The 17,151-nt window shown below is 48.5% G+C and overlaps 1 protein-coding gene across 2 annotated transcripts in view; it reads right to left on the bottom strand.

Moving 5' to 3' along the window:
* Positions 1-351: 351 nt before the first annotated feature.
* Positions 352-17,151, bottom strand: part of MLLT1 (MLLT1 super elongation complex subunit) — a 29,590-nt gene continuing 12,790 nt past the window's right edge. The window contains exons 4-12 of one of the 2 annotated variants that reach the window (XM_042837020.1): positions 15,745-15,888; positions 14,242-14,367; positions 11,570-12,115; positions 8,403-8,499; positions 7,879-7,990; positions 6,811-6,910; positions 6,550-6,621; positions 4,873-4,944; positions 352-4,405 (exon numbers count right to left, since the gene is read on the bottom strand). In XM_042837020.1, coding sequence (XP_042692954.1) covers positions 4,277-4,405; positions 4,873-4,944; positions 6,550-6,621; positions 6,811-6,910; positions 7,879-7,990; positions 8,403-8,499; positions 11,570-12,115; positions 14,242-14,367; positions 15,745-15,888 — 1,398 coding nt within the window. In that variant the 3' untranslated portion in view covers positions 352-4,276. The remainder of the gene's footprint in view (positions 4,406-4,872; positions 4,945-6,549; positions 6,622-6,810; positions 6,911-7,878; positions 7,991-8,402; positions 8,500-11,569; positions 12,116-14,241; positions 14,368-15,744; positions 15,889-17,151) is intronic. The other variant, XM_042837022.1, reaches the window with a different exon arrangement.

Here is a 17,151-nt window from a genome sequence, read left to right as displayed (position 1 = left end):
AATCAACCCTTCCGTATCGCCACTGCATGGGAACTGTTCTCAATAAGCACCAAGGGTGCAGACGTGCTCCCAGCCTTGAGCACCTGGCACAGGATTTAAGCTCTGTAACAGCCTCTGCTCGCAGCCTCCAGGGGAGGAAGGCTCTGCCCCCCTGGGCTCAGTCGGACCCTCAGCCCCCAGCAGGAGCAGCAGCAGCACCTGGGAGCTGTGCAGGCAGCTCAGGAGCTGCAAAAAGCACAGGGCTGGGTCTGAGGTTGAGGCCACAGCTGTAGTGCTTTGACTCAACACATGGAGGTGACCACGGATGCGGCTGTGCAGAAGCAATGCAATGAACAGAAAACCCTGGAAGTCTTACTTTTCCATCTTACTTTATTTCACTTTTTCTAGAAAATTCCTCCGTAGTTCCACAAATTTAACAAAAAGGTTTAAAATTCAGGACAAACAATCCTGTAACGTATTACAAACATGATTATTTTTGTCATCTTGAAGTTAGTCTTGGGCCAGCTGAACTTCTTACAGCTGAGAGCAGAATTCATTTCCCAACGCAACTCTGAAAATTCTCAAGTGAGAAGGTATTTAATACCTCTAGGCAGAAATACAATTAAAAATTACCTAGTTGAAGTACTTACATTTTTCTTTAGGAGTGCAAACTCATCTCTTCCGTTTTTGATGGCTATTTCGTGCCCCCATGACGGCAAGGCCGAGCAGTTCTCATCTTTCAGAAGCACCACGTGGGATGGCTGTAGCATTGAGGTGAACCTGGGGTGGGACAGAGGAGCTCCAGCCGTGCTCTGGAGGTGCCATGCGGGCAGAGCAGACGGGCCGAGCTCATCTTGAGTCTGAACCTCCCACCATCAAACACCACCGAGAGCTGACAAACCGCTCCTGGACGGTTGCATCCATTTCTCTGCCAGTTCTGATGCTGGCGCAGCACACAGCACTGAGAACTGGTGGCAGCCATTGCACTTCCACGTATCCAGCCTGACCGCAGCGCAGCCAGTCTTGTCACCAACGCGTCCGCGACTCCTCAGCCGGCACTCCGGGAGCCAGCCAGCCTTACTGCCTTTTGTTTTCTTTCTTTTTTAGTAGTAAATGTCAGTAATCAAAGCCTCAAGGCTTAATACATGCCAGACCGAGACAACAGGAAAATTCTCCTGACCCTTCTTTTGCCCTTTAATACGAAGGCCAAGGACAAAGGAAAAGCTGCGTCCTGATCTTAACCTCCAGCGCCATTCAAAGCAACTCTGACAGCCTTCAGACCGACCAGCACTGATCCGTGCCTTCAGGGTCGAGGTGAAGGACACGAAAGTAACCGATTCTGTCCACTTTCCATGGAAAAACCGTTATGGCTAGAAGTCAATTTTGGATATATATATATTTTTCCTTTTAAACAATGCAAATGCTACTACACATCCTCGAAGACCTGAAGCAATGCTGACAGCAGCACCGCCACCTCCTTCCTATTGAACAATAATCCATCCATGCTCTCAAGAGTGACACAAGAACAAACACGTTATCCACAAATACCTGTACACGGCATGTCCAGAACAGCATTCAGCCAGCCTATAGAGAATCTACACAGGGAACTCGTCCATATGCAACTAGGAGGGGACACCAGATGAGGCCCGAATTCGACCATCCTTTGTTTGCAGAGTCGTTCCTCCTGCGGTCCCCAACGCTACCACATACCCCAAAAAACAACAACTCTGTAGAACAACTAAGTACTTGCAAGAAACCTTTTAGTAACAAATCAGCATGTGCACACAATGGAGAACTATTGCTGGGGGAACAATCCTATTTTGGGTTTTCAAGGAGATTATAAAGAGTCTAAAAAAATCCATGTGTAAAATACTTCTTATAAAAACCGAACAAAATTCCCACCGACGCTCATCAGACTTCACAAATAAAGTCGGTTCCAGGGCAGGACGATGCCACAGCTGTGGGCAAAAGCCCCGCGTGCTTCCAGCCAGGCTCAGGAACGCCATCGCAGCGCTCGGCCCCACGGGCAGCAGCAGTGACGACAGATCCGTGTGTGATGGGGGCAGGACGGCGACTCAGATCCTGACAGCGCCAGGAGAAACTGCTGCCAGGACGGAGAGCGCGGCTGGAACAGCGGCAGGAGGAGGAGACCTCGTGGGGAGAGCAGGCAAAGGCCTCGGGAGAACATCAGCACTGTGGCTTGGGCTGCTCGTCACCACCGTTGCGCTGCTTTGGGGACGGCAGGGTCACAAACCCACCCTGCGTGAGGGTTGGGGCTGGGGCAGCTTCCTGTGTGCCACAGAGCCGACGGGGACCGGAGGAGCTCCAAAAACCCACCACACCCAGAGCAAAGCCATGGACGCTCGTGAGCCACATCTGCCATCTCCAGCGCAGCACATCCCATCAGCAGCTGAGCTCCTCTTCCTGCTGTCCTCCACCTTCTCACTGTGCACACAGGGTTTCTATCCAGGCTTGGCATCGTCCATCGGGAAAGAAAGCAGCTGAGATCACTGCTGTGATAGGGAACGCACCTGGCATGAGCTGGATTATTTTTCTTTTTATATATATAGGTATATACACACGCACGAGACACATGAAAGATGGTACAAAGACAAAATTAATGGGAATCGGGTCAACATGACCCAACTCAAACAAGCTTATCATCATATTGCCACTTCAGTTGATTAGTTGCAACATTTCCATGATAAAGAAAGGGGGAACCCAAAACAAGGGACTGCAATTTCATCACTGAGAAGGGACAGCAAACCCTGGAGCCACGCAGCCCCCGCACGGCTCTGCACAGAGCAGAGGCTCCTCAGGAGCTGCTCTCCTCACTGCCAGCAGCCCACCCAGCATTTGGCAAAAGCTTACAACGCTGATTGGAAAAAAAGGAGTAATTCTTCCCCCAAAAATACTGAATGTAGGGAACAGGAGCGTAACACAGCTTTGATAAGAGCTACAGGGCTTTCCCCATACCCACACGGCACACAGACGACACCTGGAGGTCTAGTTTGACTAGAAATACACAAATGGTTCTGGGTTAGTGTTCACGGCCACTTTTTGCATGGCTGTGAGGGGGAGGAGGGAGGAGGAAAGGAACTCGGTGTTACATCAGTGTTTTCCAGGTGCGTCCCGAGATAAAATTCTCCCTTGTTTTGGTTTTCCCAAAGTACAGCCACTACTATAGGGGCCACTGTAGGAGATTCCTCTTTGAGAACATAGGACAAAACCAATCACGTATTTTGGCAAAGTTATTCAACACTGACAAATGAAAAAGACAACAGGTGAGTCCCTTCCAGAGCACAAAACGCTTTGAAGATTGCTGTTCAGCTTTCATACACTAAAAATTGTCCACAAGAGGCATTTTAACAAACAAGTCAATCTTATTAAGCGCCCTTCCCCTGCCATAGCCATTAAAAAACAACAGAAAAACACACCCTTAAAATCATAAGACCCAACTAGGCCCTTCTTATACATACAGTACATACATATATATAATATATATATAAAATATACAGCTTACAGTTTTGTAGTCCTATTACAGTTAAAGCAGACTGAAAGGAGTGAGACTTTGTTTAGGAGCTCAGGTCAACAAACAAAGACGTCTCCAGACCCCAATGGGACACAGCAGATTGGAGAGGGCCTCTTAGGGAGCACAAACCACCCTGCAGGCAGCCGGAACGGAGCACAGCCCTGCAGCCACCGAACGGCAGCAGCACTCCGTGCCCAACTGCAACACAACTCACAGAGCGAGCCAAACCAGCATCTGTCTGCTTTCCTCCACGGCGGACCAACGAGACTCCCAGAGCTCCTCTGTCACCAGCAGCCTCTCGGCGAGCTTTGTAAAAGCCAACGCGGCACGGATGCTTCTCCACGGAGCTGAAGGAAACCGGACCGAGCGGAGCTCTCTGCAGGCTGGTCCCAAAGACTTGGGGAGGAAAACATCGCCCGCGCTTCTTCAGGTCTCAGAGGTGCCTGCAAACGTCCTTCAAACAGTTTCTTGAAGTAAAACCAGAAGGGCCGCGCTGCGGTCGGGCGCAGCCGTTCTTCTGCTCTGCTCAGGACCTGCGCCCAAGCGGACTTAGGAAGCTGGGGAGGACAGACTCAGCAATATGGGTGCTTGTTTGAAGCCTACAAGAAAGTGCAGCTGGCTGTGCATTCATAGAGCATGGCTGTTCTCTAAGGCAGTGCTTCGGGTGAATCGAGAGAATAAGAAGGCCTAGTTCCATGGGTTCGTTTCCTGGTACCAATAAAGGGGATTTCTGGTTTCAAAAGCAGCCTGCTTCCAAGGCCGAGGTCATGTTGCTACTGCTTCCAGGTAGCTCTGCAGCTTACGAACAGTTGTTTCATCCAGGGAGAAGAGGTCAAAGTCAAAGGTTGTGTTGGTAACGTTAAAATGCCCCGTTTCCTCAATGAGGTTCACAATCTGTAACGGAGATGAGCAACAATATCGATAGAGCCCGTAAAGATTAAGCACCCCAGAAGGACTGGCAGATACAAAGCAACCCTCCTCTCCTTTCTGTATCCCTTTAGAAAAGCCTCAGAGTCAGGTGCCTCTCACAACAAGAAAATCTCCCAGAAAAGCAAAGCAGCTCCTCCTGCTCTGACTCAGTCTGGGAAGCGACCTGGGCACGTTTCCTCTGCCATCAGACAGCCCAGCTTTGGGACAGCTACCAGAACGACAGAGATGCACAAACCACACTTCTGTGCCTTTTTCAACAAAAGCAATGCATGCACATCTGATTATTTTTTTTTTCTACAGATCTGCATTTAAAGTGAACCAGACCATCTCAAGAAGGAGAGGCAGCGAAAGGCCAAGCATCACAGGGGTCTGCCTGAGACCCTTGGACATGGAGTTTACCAGAGTACAGAAAGCTGACCAATGATCTCTACCTGCTGCAGCACATTGCGCTCTCGTAGTGCCATGAGTCGCCTGTGAAGCTCCACTAATTCATCAGTGTAGGCCTGTAAAGGAGGCAGGAACAGAAACAGTGACACACGTGGCAGGTTTGTGTGACTGCCAAAGCCATCGGAGCAGCTCCAGGCTCTTTCAGACGCGCTCCTAACCCGTTTCACCCTACACTTTGTGCTGCCTCCTCTACTCTATCAAGTGCTGGGAGACCACAGACCTCACACCAATGCAGATGTCTGAACACCACCAGCTCGGCTGCTTCGTTAAAAAAAGCCTCTGTTCAGAACCTCTGAGCTCAGAGGAGCTCAACGCAGTGAAATGCATCGTGGTGAAGCTCAGTGCAGCTCTCCGTCAGCAGGGCACGCCAGTAACTCACTGCTGAGGAAAGCTGCACCAACGCACAGAGATGAGCAGTGTTCAGCTGCACTGCTGTGCTCCCCGTTAGTCTGTGTGCAACACAATGGGGAGCCCAGGATGGTTTATGAGCTCAGCATCATTTTTACTGCTCTTATATAAGGGGCTGTTCCGCTGCTTTTGCTTTTTCATTTTTAATCTCAACACTGCAGCCCCTGCTGCTCACAGGGGATGGGTTCTTAATTTCTAAAGCACTCTCAGAGTTGTTCGTGTCTGTATCAGCAAAATTGAACCCATGTAAGTAATTGTACCAAAGCAGGAGGAAAACAAAAAAATCTGTGAGACATGGCTTCCCCCTAACACAGCTATGCACAGAAAAGCATTTCTCCCAGAACACTGCAGCTGTACGGAACGCTTCACTTTCTGGCAGGGTTAATATCTTCACAAAAACACTGGCAGCTGTAAAAGCTGATGATATTTCAGGCCCTCTCCCTTCGATGGGTCTCGAGGGTGTCCCCTTCTATCTGCATTAAGTAGTCTAATAAAAGACACCATTACCTACGGAGCTCTGCTCAGATAAGCTATCTCAGCTACATTAACAGTATCAGTGGTAAAGGCTGTGCAGCCAGCAGGAGATTAGCACCTCCAATACCACACTTAAACCAACATCAAACATTTATCCTGTGATCTATTCTCCTGCTGGAAGCGTGTTAAAAAAGGGGAAGAGCTACAGACTGATTAGTTTAAGGATCTCCATGATTAGACTCAAGAAAAGCATTAAAGCTCCTGCTTGATTTATGGGACAAAAATAAACCACCATGGGGAGAACGTCCTGGACAACTCGAGATTTGAGTATTTGCTTAAAAGCAGCATGCATACGCACTGCTTGACTTTCCCTGGAGGGAAGAAAGAAGGGAGTTTCACTCAGCAAACAAAGAATTCAACTAAAACAGCAAAGCAGAGCTCCAAAGAAAATCCAATCTTTAATTTGTAAGATCAAAGGCAGATGAAAACTGCCTTGTAATGAATAGGTGCTCACTACTGCAGCAGCAGCCACACCAGTGGGTCACACAAAGGGCAAATAAAACCATTTTAACATCTTGCACATGGCAAAGACACGGGGGTGTCCCAGTCTAATGCACACAGCTCCTATGGTGTCCCTCTCCCACGTCTGTCCTTTCAACATCTGTTTATCATTACACTCGAGCTGTTAACCTGCCAGCACAGAGCAATGTGAACCAGCTTGGCCACCTCCAGCTGTTTTCTACACAGCAGTACCACGATGTGCAAATCCTCACACACACCTTGTCGTAGGTTCCCTTCTTCAGGATCTTCTCTGGTTTGTTACAAGACTCTGGGCTTTTTCTTCCGGATGCCTGAGGGCAACACAAATCAACAGCAGGGACAAACGTGAGTTCAGACCACGTGCTGCTTCAACAGCCTGCGTGCACAGCACTGAAATTACCTCACAGCGGAACAGAGGAGCACTGCTGCTACCCACAGCTCACACCAGGCCCTGAACACAGAGCAGGAAGCAGTGCTGTGTGGGCACGCAGCTGCCGTACCTTATTGTTTGCTGGGGGCAGCTTCTGAGCAGAGGGAGGCTCTCGACTGGGCAGGCAGGAGTCTGCACTGTTGTCGCTGTCACTGTCGCTGAGGCTCAGTCTGAAAAACAAGCAGCACAGAATTAGCATCAACACGAAGCTTCAGGAAGTCCACGTGGTTTGGGTGACAGCTAAGGGAAACTAATTCCCACTAATTCTGTTCCTCATCACTGAACCCTACGCTGCCCAGATGAAGGGTAAAAACAACGCATCACCTTAGTGTTTCTGCTATGACCTTTGAGATTTCCCCTTTAATCCCGTTCTTCTCCTGCCCAACTGCTGCATCCTACTTTTGATGAGTTTGTAAAGCCACTGCTCATCCCCTCAACAGTATAAAAATTGTGCTTTAGAAGAAATCTCCTTTCCTGATAATAATTTAGCTGATAATGGCAAAATACAAAGGATTTTTTGGTTATTGTGGAACACAAACACCACTTGCAATCTGCAGCTGCTATCTTGTCCAAGCACATGGCTTCAAATATTCAGCCTAAGACTCCAGGTTTTGGCTACAGCAGCTCTTCCTGAGGGCAGAAGGACAAAATTCAACTATTTTCACTGACTAAAGCAGGAAGCAGCTGTTAAACAAGTCCCGTGGGAGCCAAGCAACCAACTGTCAGCCTGCACCATCAGTGGAGATGAAGACCTCTCAGTTCTGAAGCAGCAGCACAAATGTGAGCGGCACACGCTGACAGCACCCACAACACTCCTCTGATCTCTGCAGATGAAAGCTGTCACGCACCATTCCGTGTGGCACAGATCTGAGGATGGCAATTAGGTGACTATTTTGAGGAGCTCAGTCACTCACACCTGCGAGCTCCACACAGCACCTCGCAGCAGCTTCCTCTTTGAGCTCCACTCATCTCTCTACCCACCGCTGTTCTCACCCCGCTGCTTTCACCGCCACACCTGCGTTGCCTCTTTCCCTCACTCTCCCATCACACAGAACCCTATGGCTTCGATTCTCCCTAACAAAAATACCAAACACAGAGGGCAAAGGGACAGCAGACACCCATCGTGATTCGGTACCACCTGGAATCCCGGCTGACGGGGTTTGCTTTGACTGCTGCCTCTTCCCCTGAGGAGCTGTCGTCATCATCGGACTCCTCCGACTGCAGATCCTCCACCATGGAGCGCAGCGGCCCTGCGAGCAGAGGGGAGAGAGAAGCTGCAGCACCTGTCCGTGAGACACGCAGCAGAACTGCAGCCAAACTCTGACATGGATTGGATTCGTTATCATTAACGTCAGGCGAGGTTTCTCGAGGAGACAACACTGCTGTTTGAATTTTGCAACACCCACTGAGGCAGAAAGTGAAGTCGGTGGGGGAAAGAGCCCAGTCCTGATGGCTAATAACTGCCAAAACAAGGAACATGCTCGTTCGTATTTACACTACGACCTTACTGCCTTCTGCTGAAGCATCACAGCTTCAACACACACTTCCATAGAAGAAACCACGTGAACCTGCTGCACGATGCTGGGGAGCAGGTCTAATTTTCAAAAGCCTTTCAGCCTTACGCAAGGACGACTGTAATGCACTTCAGTTCTGGCAACACACCTTGACTGTGGTTCTGAGATGGCTCAAAGTCGGAGTCGGAGCTGGAGTCGGAGCTGGAGCTGGAGTTGGAAGGGCTGGACTGGACAGACTTAACCCCCCATAAAAGGAAAAAAGAAAAAGAATCTTAATCCTTCTAATCTGGAGAATCACAGAGCACAAACACAGCGTCGTACATCACTGACATTACAGAGCACACACAACGTGCAAGGTACACAAAAACAACATCTGTGGCACCAACAGCTCCCAACAAAACCCTCCGTGCTGCTCACCTCAGAGTGGTGGCAGAAGATGGCAGATGGACGCCCCCCCATCACAGTGCCAGTTTTCCCCCAGGATTTGCACAGATTTTAACCCACTGAGCACAGAAAGGGACCCAACCCACACAGTTCCAAGATTTAAAAGTTATTCCAGTGTGTCACCACGTCCTCCAAACGGTCGTTTCTGTGTTGACCTGAGTGATGCACTGCATTGCTGCCAGTTCGTTCTGACAGCACAGATCAGCTAACTCCTGTGAAACTGGCCCAGCAGGCAGCACTGATGCCCCACCACACTGCACCGCGTGTGAATAAAGAGCTCGAAGCACCAGCACTACTGACAGCATCCAGGAACAAAGGTTTAATGCTACACCAAGTTTCTAAACAAGACCAGGAGCAGCAGAGCCTTCGGGTGCTGCAACGAGAGGGCCACGAGGTGGCAGTGGAGGCAAATAACCATTTCCTCCCCAGCAGCAGTGACCGCAGCAATAACCGGAGGGTTTTTGCCTCTCTGCAATCGAGGATAAAGATTCTTGACTTCCTGTGCCACCCCGCTGGTTTGGGGCTTTTTTAGGAGTAATTCCCTGGAAATTTAATGTTTCCATTTCGTTCTTGGGAACCCAGCTATCATCTCTGCTACCAAATCCTGCCACAGATAACCCCCACATCCTCACTGGTGGATGAGATTTGTCACAGCACACATTCATGCTCTCAGAATGATCCATCAGCAGGCAGAGGCACATCAGCAGCTTCAGGCACTAAGAAGTCCCAGCAGCAGAAGGATTTCCATCTCAGCACTCAGTGTCCTTCCCTACAGTTTTTCACCCAAAGGTTCGAGCTGCATTTGTTCAGCTTTAAGAGAGGAAAAGGAGTGGATGGGGGACACAAAAATGGGCGTCACCCTTGTCAACTGTCTGGCAGCAAAGCAGAAGGATTTAATGCCAGTTTCTGACATAGTGGCACATGGCAGCCTTGTTTGCTGAGAAAAATTACCACAAAGTGAAGAGCACTATTTTTAAGATCTGAGAACACAGTGTTCATGTCCTACCCTCAGATTCCATCCCATCACCTTCATTCCTGCTAACCTGTCATAACCAGGTGTTCCCCTGCAATGACCCACCAGGACTGGAGAAGCAGCAGGCAGGGACTGGGCAGCCCCTTCCTCCTTCTGCTTTACCCCCCTGGGCTGCTGCAGCCATCCAAGGCACCCAGCCCATCCAGCTCACCATGACGGCACGAAGCTCCCACCAACAAAGGGAAGAAGCAATCCTGCTCCCACGTCTCAGCCTCTCCCTTTTGTCAGCACCAGCATTTAGGCAGCCAAGCACGAGGCCACATCAGGGAACTGGTCTCGATGGAAAAAAATCAAATACACAGAAAGGCACAACCAACTTTCAGTGGGGCTGAAATGGAAGGAGGAACTCCTCCAGCCCTCTGCAGTCACACGAGCTTGCATGCCAGCAGCACAAATGAGAGCAAGGCCCTTCCTTTCAGCAGCAGCCTGCGAGGATGTCAGCTCAGAGCAGTGAGGAGCTGCAGCCCCAGAGCACGTTGCACAATGTGTTGGCTTCAGCAGCAAAGCTGATTTAAGAGTTTCCGGGCCCCGGTCCACCTCCAGCTGCTCACTCACTTTAGTGATGTGGCTTACCACACAGATCCACAAACAGCTGTACCAGCACAAACCACGGAGCAGCAAACTGCAGCCTTGGGAGCAAAAAGAGCCCCCCAGGATGGAAAAAGAACTCCTGCAGCTTTCTCTGCTGCCGGTGCCAATGCATTATGCAGTCAGATCCCCATGCTTCACGTTCCACAGAAACCCAAGCTGGTCCGACTGGCAGCTGCCACGCTCTGCCCTCCAACTCCCTGAGCATTCCTCTCCTCCCAGGCTCACACTCCAAGGGCTCTGCAAAGCATCCAACAGACAGCAGAGCTGGTGCAGGGGAGGACGGAGGCACGCGCAGCGTGGTGGGCACAGGGCAGGGCTGCAGCAGACACAAACAGGGGCCGTGGTTTCACAGAGCCTTAGCACCACTACCAGCCTACAGCTGTGGGCTGAGCCCCAAGGGAGGAGACCTGAGAAATAACCAAGCACAAAACTTCCAGGGCTCAGGGGTCGGCAGAGAACTGAACCTTGCACAGAGCGCCGTGCACCTTGTGCACAGACAAGGGGCTCAGCACACACTGCTGCGCTCTGGTTGCAAAGCTTTAAACGGAGAGAAGCAGTTTCTCTCTAATCCCCTAAATTCACACTTTGATCTGGAAAAATCTTTGCAGATTATCTTTAATTAGCACTTCCCTAACAAACTCCTCGACTGGAAATTTTCTGTGAAAACCCTTTCTCAAATAAACATCCGTGCTCACAGCCCCACCGCGCTGATTAAACCACAATGCAAATCATCCCCAGCAGATTCACTCGAGTCAAACCAACCTTTCTCAAAGAAGCAAGCAGTCCAAAAACCCATGCGATACAAACCCAGGAATCCCATTAGAAGATATACAGCCTCTTTATAGTAAATAAAAGCACACAAGAGAAGCAGTCTGTCTGGACCTGGGTCGTGTCTTTCCCCTCCTATTTTTTGCCTTCTTTGGGAAAACAATTTTCTGAAGACAGAGGGTGAGGAATGTTCTTCGTTGTAAAGAGGAAAAAAATATTTAGACAGCTTTTTAAAATAGTAGTAGAATAACATAATTTGGTTTGTTTTACAACACAAGTTATTTAGATTTCATGGCACGTGGTTGTAATTTGAGCGTTAGCCAATAACACTGCTTACAGGCTATGGCAGGAAGAGTTCTTTACATTTTTTAGGCTGTTTCTGAAAAGAAGAAAGCAGAAGTGAAATTATTTGCCCCATTGATGGACTCGGATCAGATTCAAAAACATTGCATTATCGTAAGGGACCGATCTGCACTCACCTCTGACTTGAAAGAATTCTCATCCTCTGAATTCGACTCCTCCATTTCCACCGGCTTTTTGATCTCCTTGGCCTCGCTTTCAGATTTTACCTTTTCCACTTTGGCATTCATCTTCTCCTTGGTTTGTTTCTTCTCCGGATACGAGGAAGACGAGGTTCTGGGAGACGTCCCCAGGATGTTCTTTACCCCTTTGGAGCTGCTCTTCTTTTGTTTTTTGGCACTGGGCTTTGGTGACTCCACGTTGGAAGGCCTCTTGCTGGAAGACTTCAGCTCCGGCTGCGGCCCACCCTTTGGAGAGGTGTTCTCCAGTTTGGTCTCCTTCACAGCCAGTTTTGGTTCCTTGAAAGCAGCTTTCGGAGGCGCCTTCTCCTCCTTAGGCAGTTTGTTCTCTGTTGGTTTTCTGGAGGAGTCCTTCAAAGGTTTGTTTTGTTCTCTTTCAAGGTCTTTGGAGGAGTTTTTGCTCTCAGAGTCTTTCCTTGGCCTCTCTCTGTGCTCCTTGGTTACTTTGTGTGGCTTGGATGCCTTGCTGCTTTCCTTGTTGGCATCCTAAGATTTAGCAACAGAAATATGCAAGCTTAGTATGACATTGGTTTTTTATTCTGTGCAGAATTTCATTCTCATGTATCACACTAAAGCCTTTGTTTCATGTAGACATACACCCACTGATTGCAAATGTACTCATAAACATCTGGGCAGACATTCAGGCTTCCCTCAAGTTTTTGGGCAAAAAATGACAGCAGACAAACATCAGCCTCAGCACAGGGTGAAACATTTCACCACCACCTGCTCCTCCCCACGGCCCTTAGAAGGACGGCACAGAGTTAATGTGCAGGGTTAACATCTGAGGGCACCTCAGAGGGCAGCCTGGAGGAGCAGACTCACAGGCTGTAGCTACTGGCAATTCTCACCAGAGCTTCTGCCTGTCAAGGTTTTATGGTTTTTATTATTGATATTCCACATCATAACATCACGTAGAGCACTGGGAGTTAACGAGTTGATGCTCCAGCTCCAGGACTGTTGGTAGTTCTGGGCATTCCTGTCTCCAAAGAGAACCGACTACACAGCCCAGAGGACTCTGCACTCTTCTGCTTCCGTTTTCTGTCCAGAGGGAAAGATAAAACTGCACTCACAAGCCATCTCCTTTTTCCCTTTCTGCTCATCTCTGCAGTCGTGTGCTCCTCCCTCCTGTCTGCCTTCAGCATTACAGTAAGGCCTTTGGTTCTGGATGCTCTCATTCTATTTATTAGCCTCAATACTTACTATATTGATGCAATATATTGTGTCAACCTGCATCCTGACATCTTATTTAGTAAATTCTCTTTCCTCCTCAGATCGTTGCTGCTGTTTTGCTTTCAGGCCCATCTCCCATCTCCCTGCCCTTTCCCCTTTTCCCCCTGCCCCCTTCCCTAAGCTGTGGGTCCCCCCACCCCATTAGTCACAGAATCGGGACCAGCCTGTAAAACATTGACAGCATCAGAGCCCTTTACTTCTCTTTTGTCTTCTCCATTTTCTAATGGGTAATTCCTGACCAAAATGAAATCAGGCACTACCAGGTAAGTCATCTTTATCCTGCTTCAGCATGTCAGAAGGCGTGCTCGAAGCACCAGGAGTGCTCACAGCCTTGAAGAAAGCGGGTATCAGGGTGGAATTACACCAACAAACACTTTGCTGCTAACATTTGGGCCTGATAAAGGCTATGTAATCAGCTTCAGAGCACACTGCCCGTGGATTCACACCCCTGCATAGAATTACACAAAAGCAGCCTTATTACACAAGTGACAAAGAAAGCTTAAGCTTCTCCAGAACCTCTCAGGAGCTACAAACTGCTGAGGCAAACACAGAATCCTGAAATCACCAGCTGGGCCAAACATACTTGATGCTTTTTACACCACGATGCCAAGCAGTTCTAATGACAGAGGAAGAGCTGAGTGTCTGATCAGCCTGCTGTGAGACTGAAAGCCCCAGACCTACAGAACTGAAAGCAGAAGAGCCACACAGCTCATCTTCAGCATTAAGGACAACTCTAAACAACCAGAAAACATTCAGTACAACTCAATCTGCTACTGCACTTCAGTAGGAAGACACAGCTCACCTCCCTCCCCGTCCAATTGAATTATGTATTTTGGTTTTTTTCCTCTAAATTTCTCTTTAGATAAACCTACCAAATCATAAAAAGGTTCCCTTAAGTTCAGAGGGCAAATAAAGGACTGATGCAGCTGACACTGTAAGTTCCAGTCCATTAACTGGTTTGGAACTGAGTGACACATTTACGTACAGATTTCCAAAGCTGTCTTCGCTGCATTACTCTGGTATTAAATAATACTAAGAAAAGAAGTTCTGAACCCTTTGATGGACGTTCTTATTTCAGGCTTACACAGGGTGGCAGCCTCTGTCATCGATGACTCCACCTCCTTTTAATTACTGGGAAAACAGCATCATACCAGGTACTATGGAGAAAATCACCCCTGTCCCAGGGAAACCAGGACGAGCTCCTACTAGGAAAAAGCTGCAGTGAAATGGGAACAATACAGATCACCCCAGGACTGAACTTCAGAGCACAAGGGAAAGCTTTCCAGAGGCAGAACCAGCTAGAAGCAGCTACTGAACAACTCTTGTTAGCTCGTTGTGAAAGAACTCTTCAGCTCAAGGCAACAAAAGCAGGTTTCACTGACCTTTGACCCATGGGATGGTTTGGTCTTCTTGGGATCGGAGAAGGCAGAGAGCGGTATTGTGGGCAACATGGGGTAATCGGGACTGGGCCTTGAAACAGTTTCTGCTCCCTCTGGCATTACCATCACCTGGCAGTGAAGAAGAGGATAAACAGGGCTGAGTGAAGCTGAGCAGACCATCAACACGTGATTATAGCCAGTCACCTGCCCAGTGAGCACACTGCTGCTCATCTTTTATACGCTTATTTTTTCTGCCTTAGAGACTGCAGAGGTTGTCTGGACATTCCAGATGCTCAGTCTCAAGGCAACTCTTGAAACACCATGAATAAAAGACAGCATGCAATATCAACACCTTTCCTAAAGGAAACCCCTATATTCTGAGCATAAAGGCAGAAACTGTGTATTCTGCAGCAAATGCTCTTACTTTGCAAACAGGGATCGAGGGAAACCTGGAAGGAAGGAGCAAGACTTCCTTCATTAAAAAACAAACAGACACCAGCAGACTTTGGGCACTTCCCTTGGCAGGACCTTAAGACCAAGTGCTGACCTGCACGAAACAGCATCCCTCCTTATCTCCTCTATGGGGAAGATCAGGACAGGTAGCTTGGAGTACTTACTACCCCTGAGATTTATTATTGAAACATATATACACATTTTATTCTTCAGGCTGGAAAGATGCTTTTCCAAAGAAAACTCGGCCAGCCACGGGGACCATCCTGAATAAAGTCCTTAAAGAAACCAGAATTATACATTGTTAAATATGGGGGTGTCTCAGGACAGCCATGACAATGTCTGTGTTTTAAAACTTCGTGTACTGCTTGGCTGGCTTGTACTCATTTGCCTATTTCAGGATAATTTCTTTAGTCTATCACTGCATATTAATTCCCAGAAGTAACAGTTTATCCAACGACTGTATGTTGGAACTCACATCCTTATTGTGCCTTCAAGAGTACAGCTTTTTTTTTTTTCCTCCTTCCCACACCCATTTTTCCTCTAAGTTCCAGTATTTTCCATTAATTTTTTATTAGCTAAGTCACAAGCAGCCAAACCCAGCTTTAGAGGACATTCACTGACCAAGAAATGCTATCTATTAAGCTTCCCTGTGGCCAAGAGGAGTAAAAATACACTGGAAGCCTCTCTCTTCCTCGAGCTCTTCTATCCAGATGCATCTCGTGACACTGGAAGGTCACAGATAACCCTGACTGCCCACCAGACAGCACGCAGCATCCACAGATCTGCATTTCCAGAGGGGGTCTCATTGCTTTGATGTTAACAGCCACATTTTAATTGAAAATAAAGCACCACTAATCACACAAGCAACGGCTTCGTTTTGCTCCTAGCGCTGCACTCCCATCACCAGCAGTGAAAGCCGGCAGGGCCCTTTCAACAAAGGTAGAGCTGCAGCTTACTGGGCTGCACGCAAGGAGAAAGAAACCTCGGAACAAAACTAAATCCCCACACATCCGAGCAGCACCTCTTCAGCTCTCTGATCCCTCTGGCACTTACCCCTCCAGCCTTAATAAGTTTGCGTCTGAATTCCTTGGTGGGGTTGTTGAAAGTCAGTTTCTCACAACGCAGGTGGTTCACTGGTGGATTTCCCTCCAAGTTTAAAAACAGGTCGTATGTGAAACAAACCTTTTTCGGCTCCTCCTAAAAACAAGACAGACTTTGGGAAAAAGGAAGACGTTTGGCAAGCACCCTGAGTCAGAGGATGCAGACAGTCACTCCAGAGAATCCCAAATAAACCACCGAATAAGTGCTGCATTCATCGTTTTGCATCATGAGATCAGAGCACTTTCCAAGGCTGGAAAATAAACAGCTTGCACCTCCAGCTTGAGCTCACATACCTTCCACCAGAAGCTCGGGCACTGCTTCTGCTGCAAAAGAAACTCACAGAGAAGGACAGCGACTGCAACGTGCTGTTTGAAGGCATTAAGTCACTCTAGGAAAGCAACTTCACAACTTTCATCTGCTGCTCTGCTTTTAATCAAATGCAGCTCCTCCAGGAAGCAATTCAACTACAACTATCAGCATGAAAAAACCCATAACCCTTTATTTAGAACTTCTGAACTTGCAGGATCTCCGTGGCTACGGGGGAAAGATGAAACACAATGGCAAAAGGATGACTCATGTGGTAAAACCCCACTCACTGTGCATACAGCAGGGGCTGAATGGGAGCTATCCGGGCCTTTTGAACTTTCCAAGAGCACTTCCACTCAAGCAATCCTGAGCTGTGTGCACGCTGGGGATCCTCTGTGGGGATCCTCTGTGCCTCGCTGGTTCTGCTCCACCTGCTGCACAAGCACAAGCTGTGCGCTGGCCGCACACGAACTGAAATCCCTTCGCTCCCACTCCCCCAGTGGCAAACACTTCGTGCTGTTTCTGCACTGCAGAACGTCAATATGCCATTTCCTGGCCTTACCCTGCATTCTGCATTTCAAGATGAAAACTCCACGGTGGCAAAATCGACTCTCCTGCTACAGTACATTCAGTATTTACATGAATGCATCCCATATGCCCCATTCAATGCGCAACATCAAGCAGCTGCACAGCAGTCTTTTCCACAATTCATATCCAGCAGCTCGATTTCCTGGTGTAGCTGCATTGTTGGATGGGAACAGATGCCGCAGGCTTCCAGCCCGAGCCATTAGATTTGCTGAAAATAGGTTGAAGCAACAAACAGCTTCAGACCACACTGATTCCTGCTGCTTGCTTACGGGATGCCAGCATCACTAAATAAGCCACTGCTTGTACAAATTATTCTCCTAATAATGAAAAGTGCCATTGCCACACCTGGTTTACATCAAAGTCAGCACTGTAAGCCCACCTGGGAGTTAAGGTCTCCCCAGACAGGGGAAGGCAGACATCTAAGCAGCCACACGCAATAAAAGAGTCTCAAATTAACAAATAAGA

Source organism: Centrocercus urophasianus, unplaced genomic scaffold (genome assembly GCF_019232065.1).
Source record: "Centrocercus urophasianus isolate 14NV4802_14NV808 unplaced genomic scaffold, USGS_Curo_1.0 seq_66, whole genome shotgun sequence".
In the NCBI taxonomy this organism is placed as follows: Eukaryota; Metazoa; Chordata; class Aves; order Galliformes; family Phasianidae; genus Centrocercus; species Centrocercus urophasianus.
Note: the sequence above shows the minus strand (reverse complement) of the source record. Positions and strands in the feature narration are given on the sequence as shown.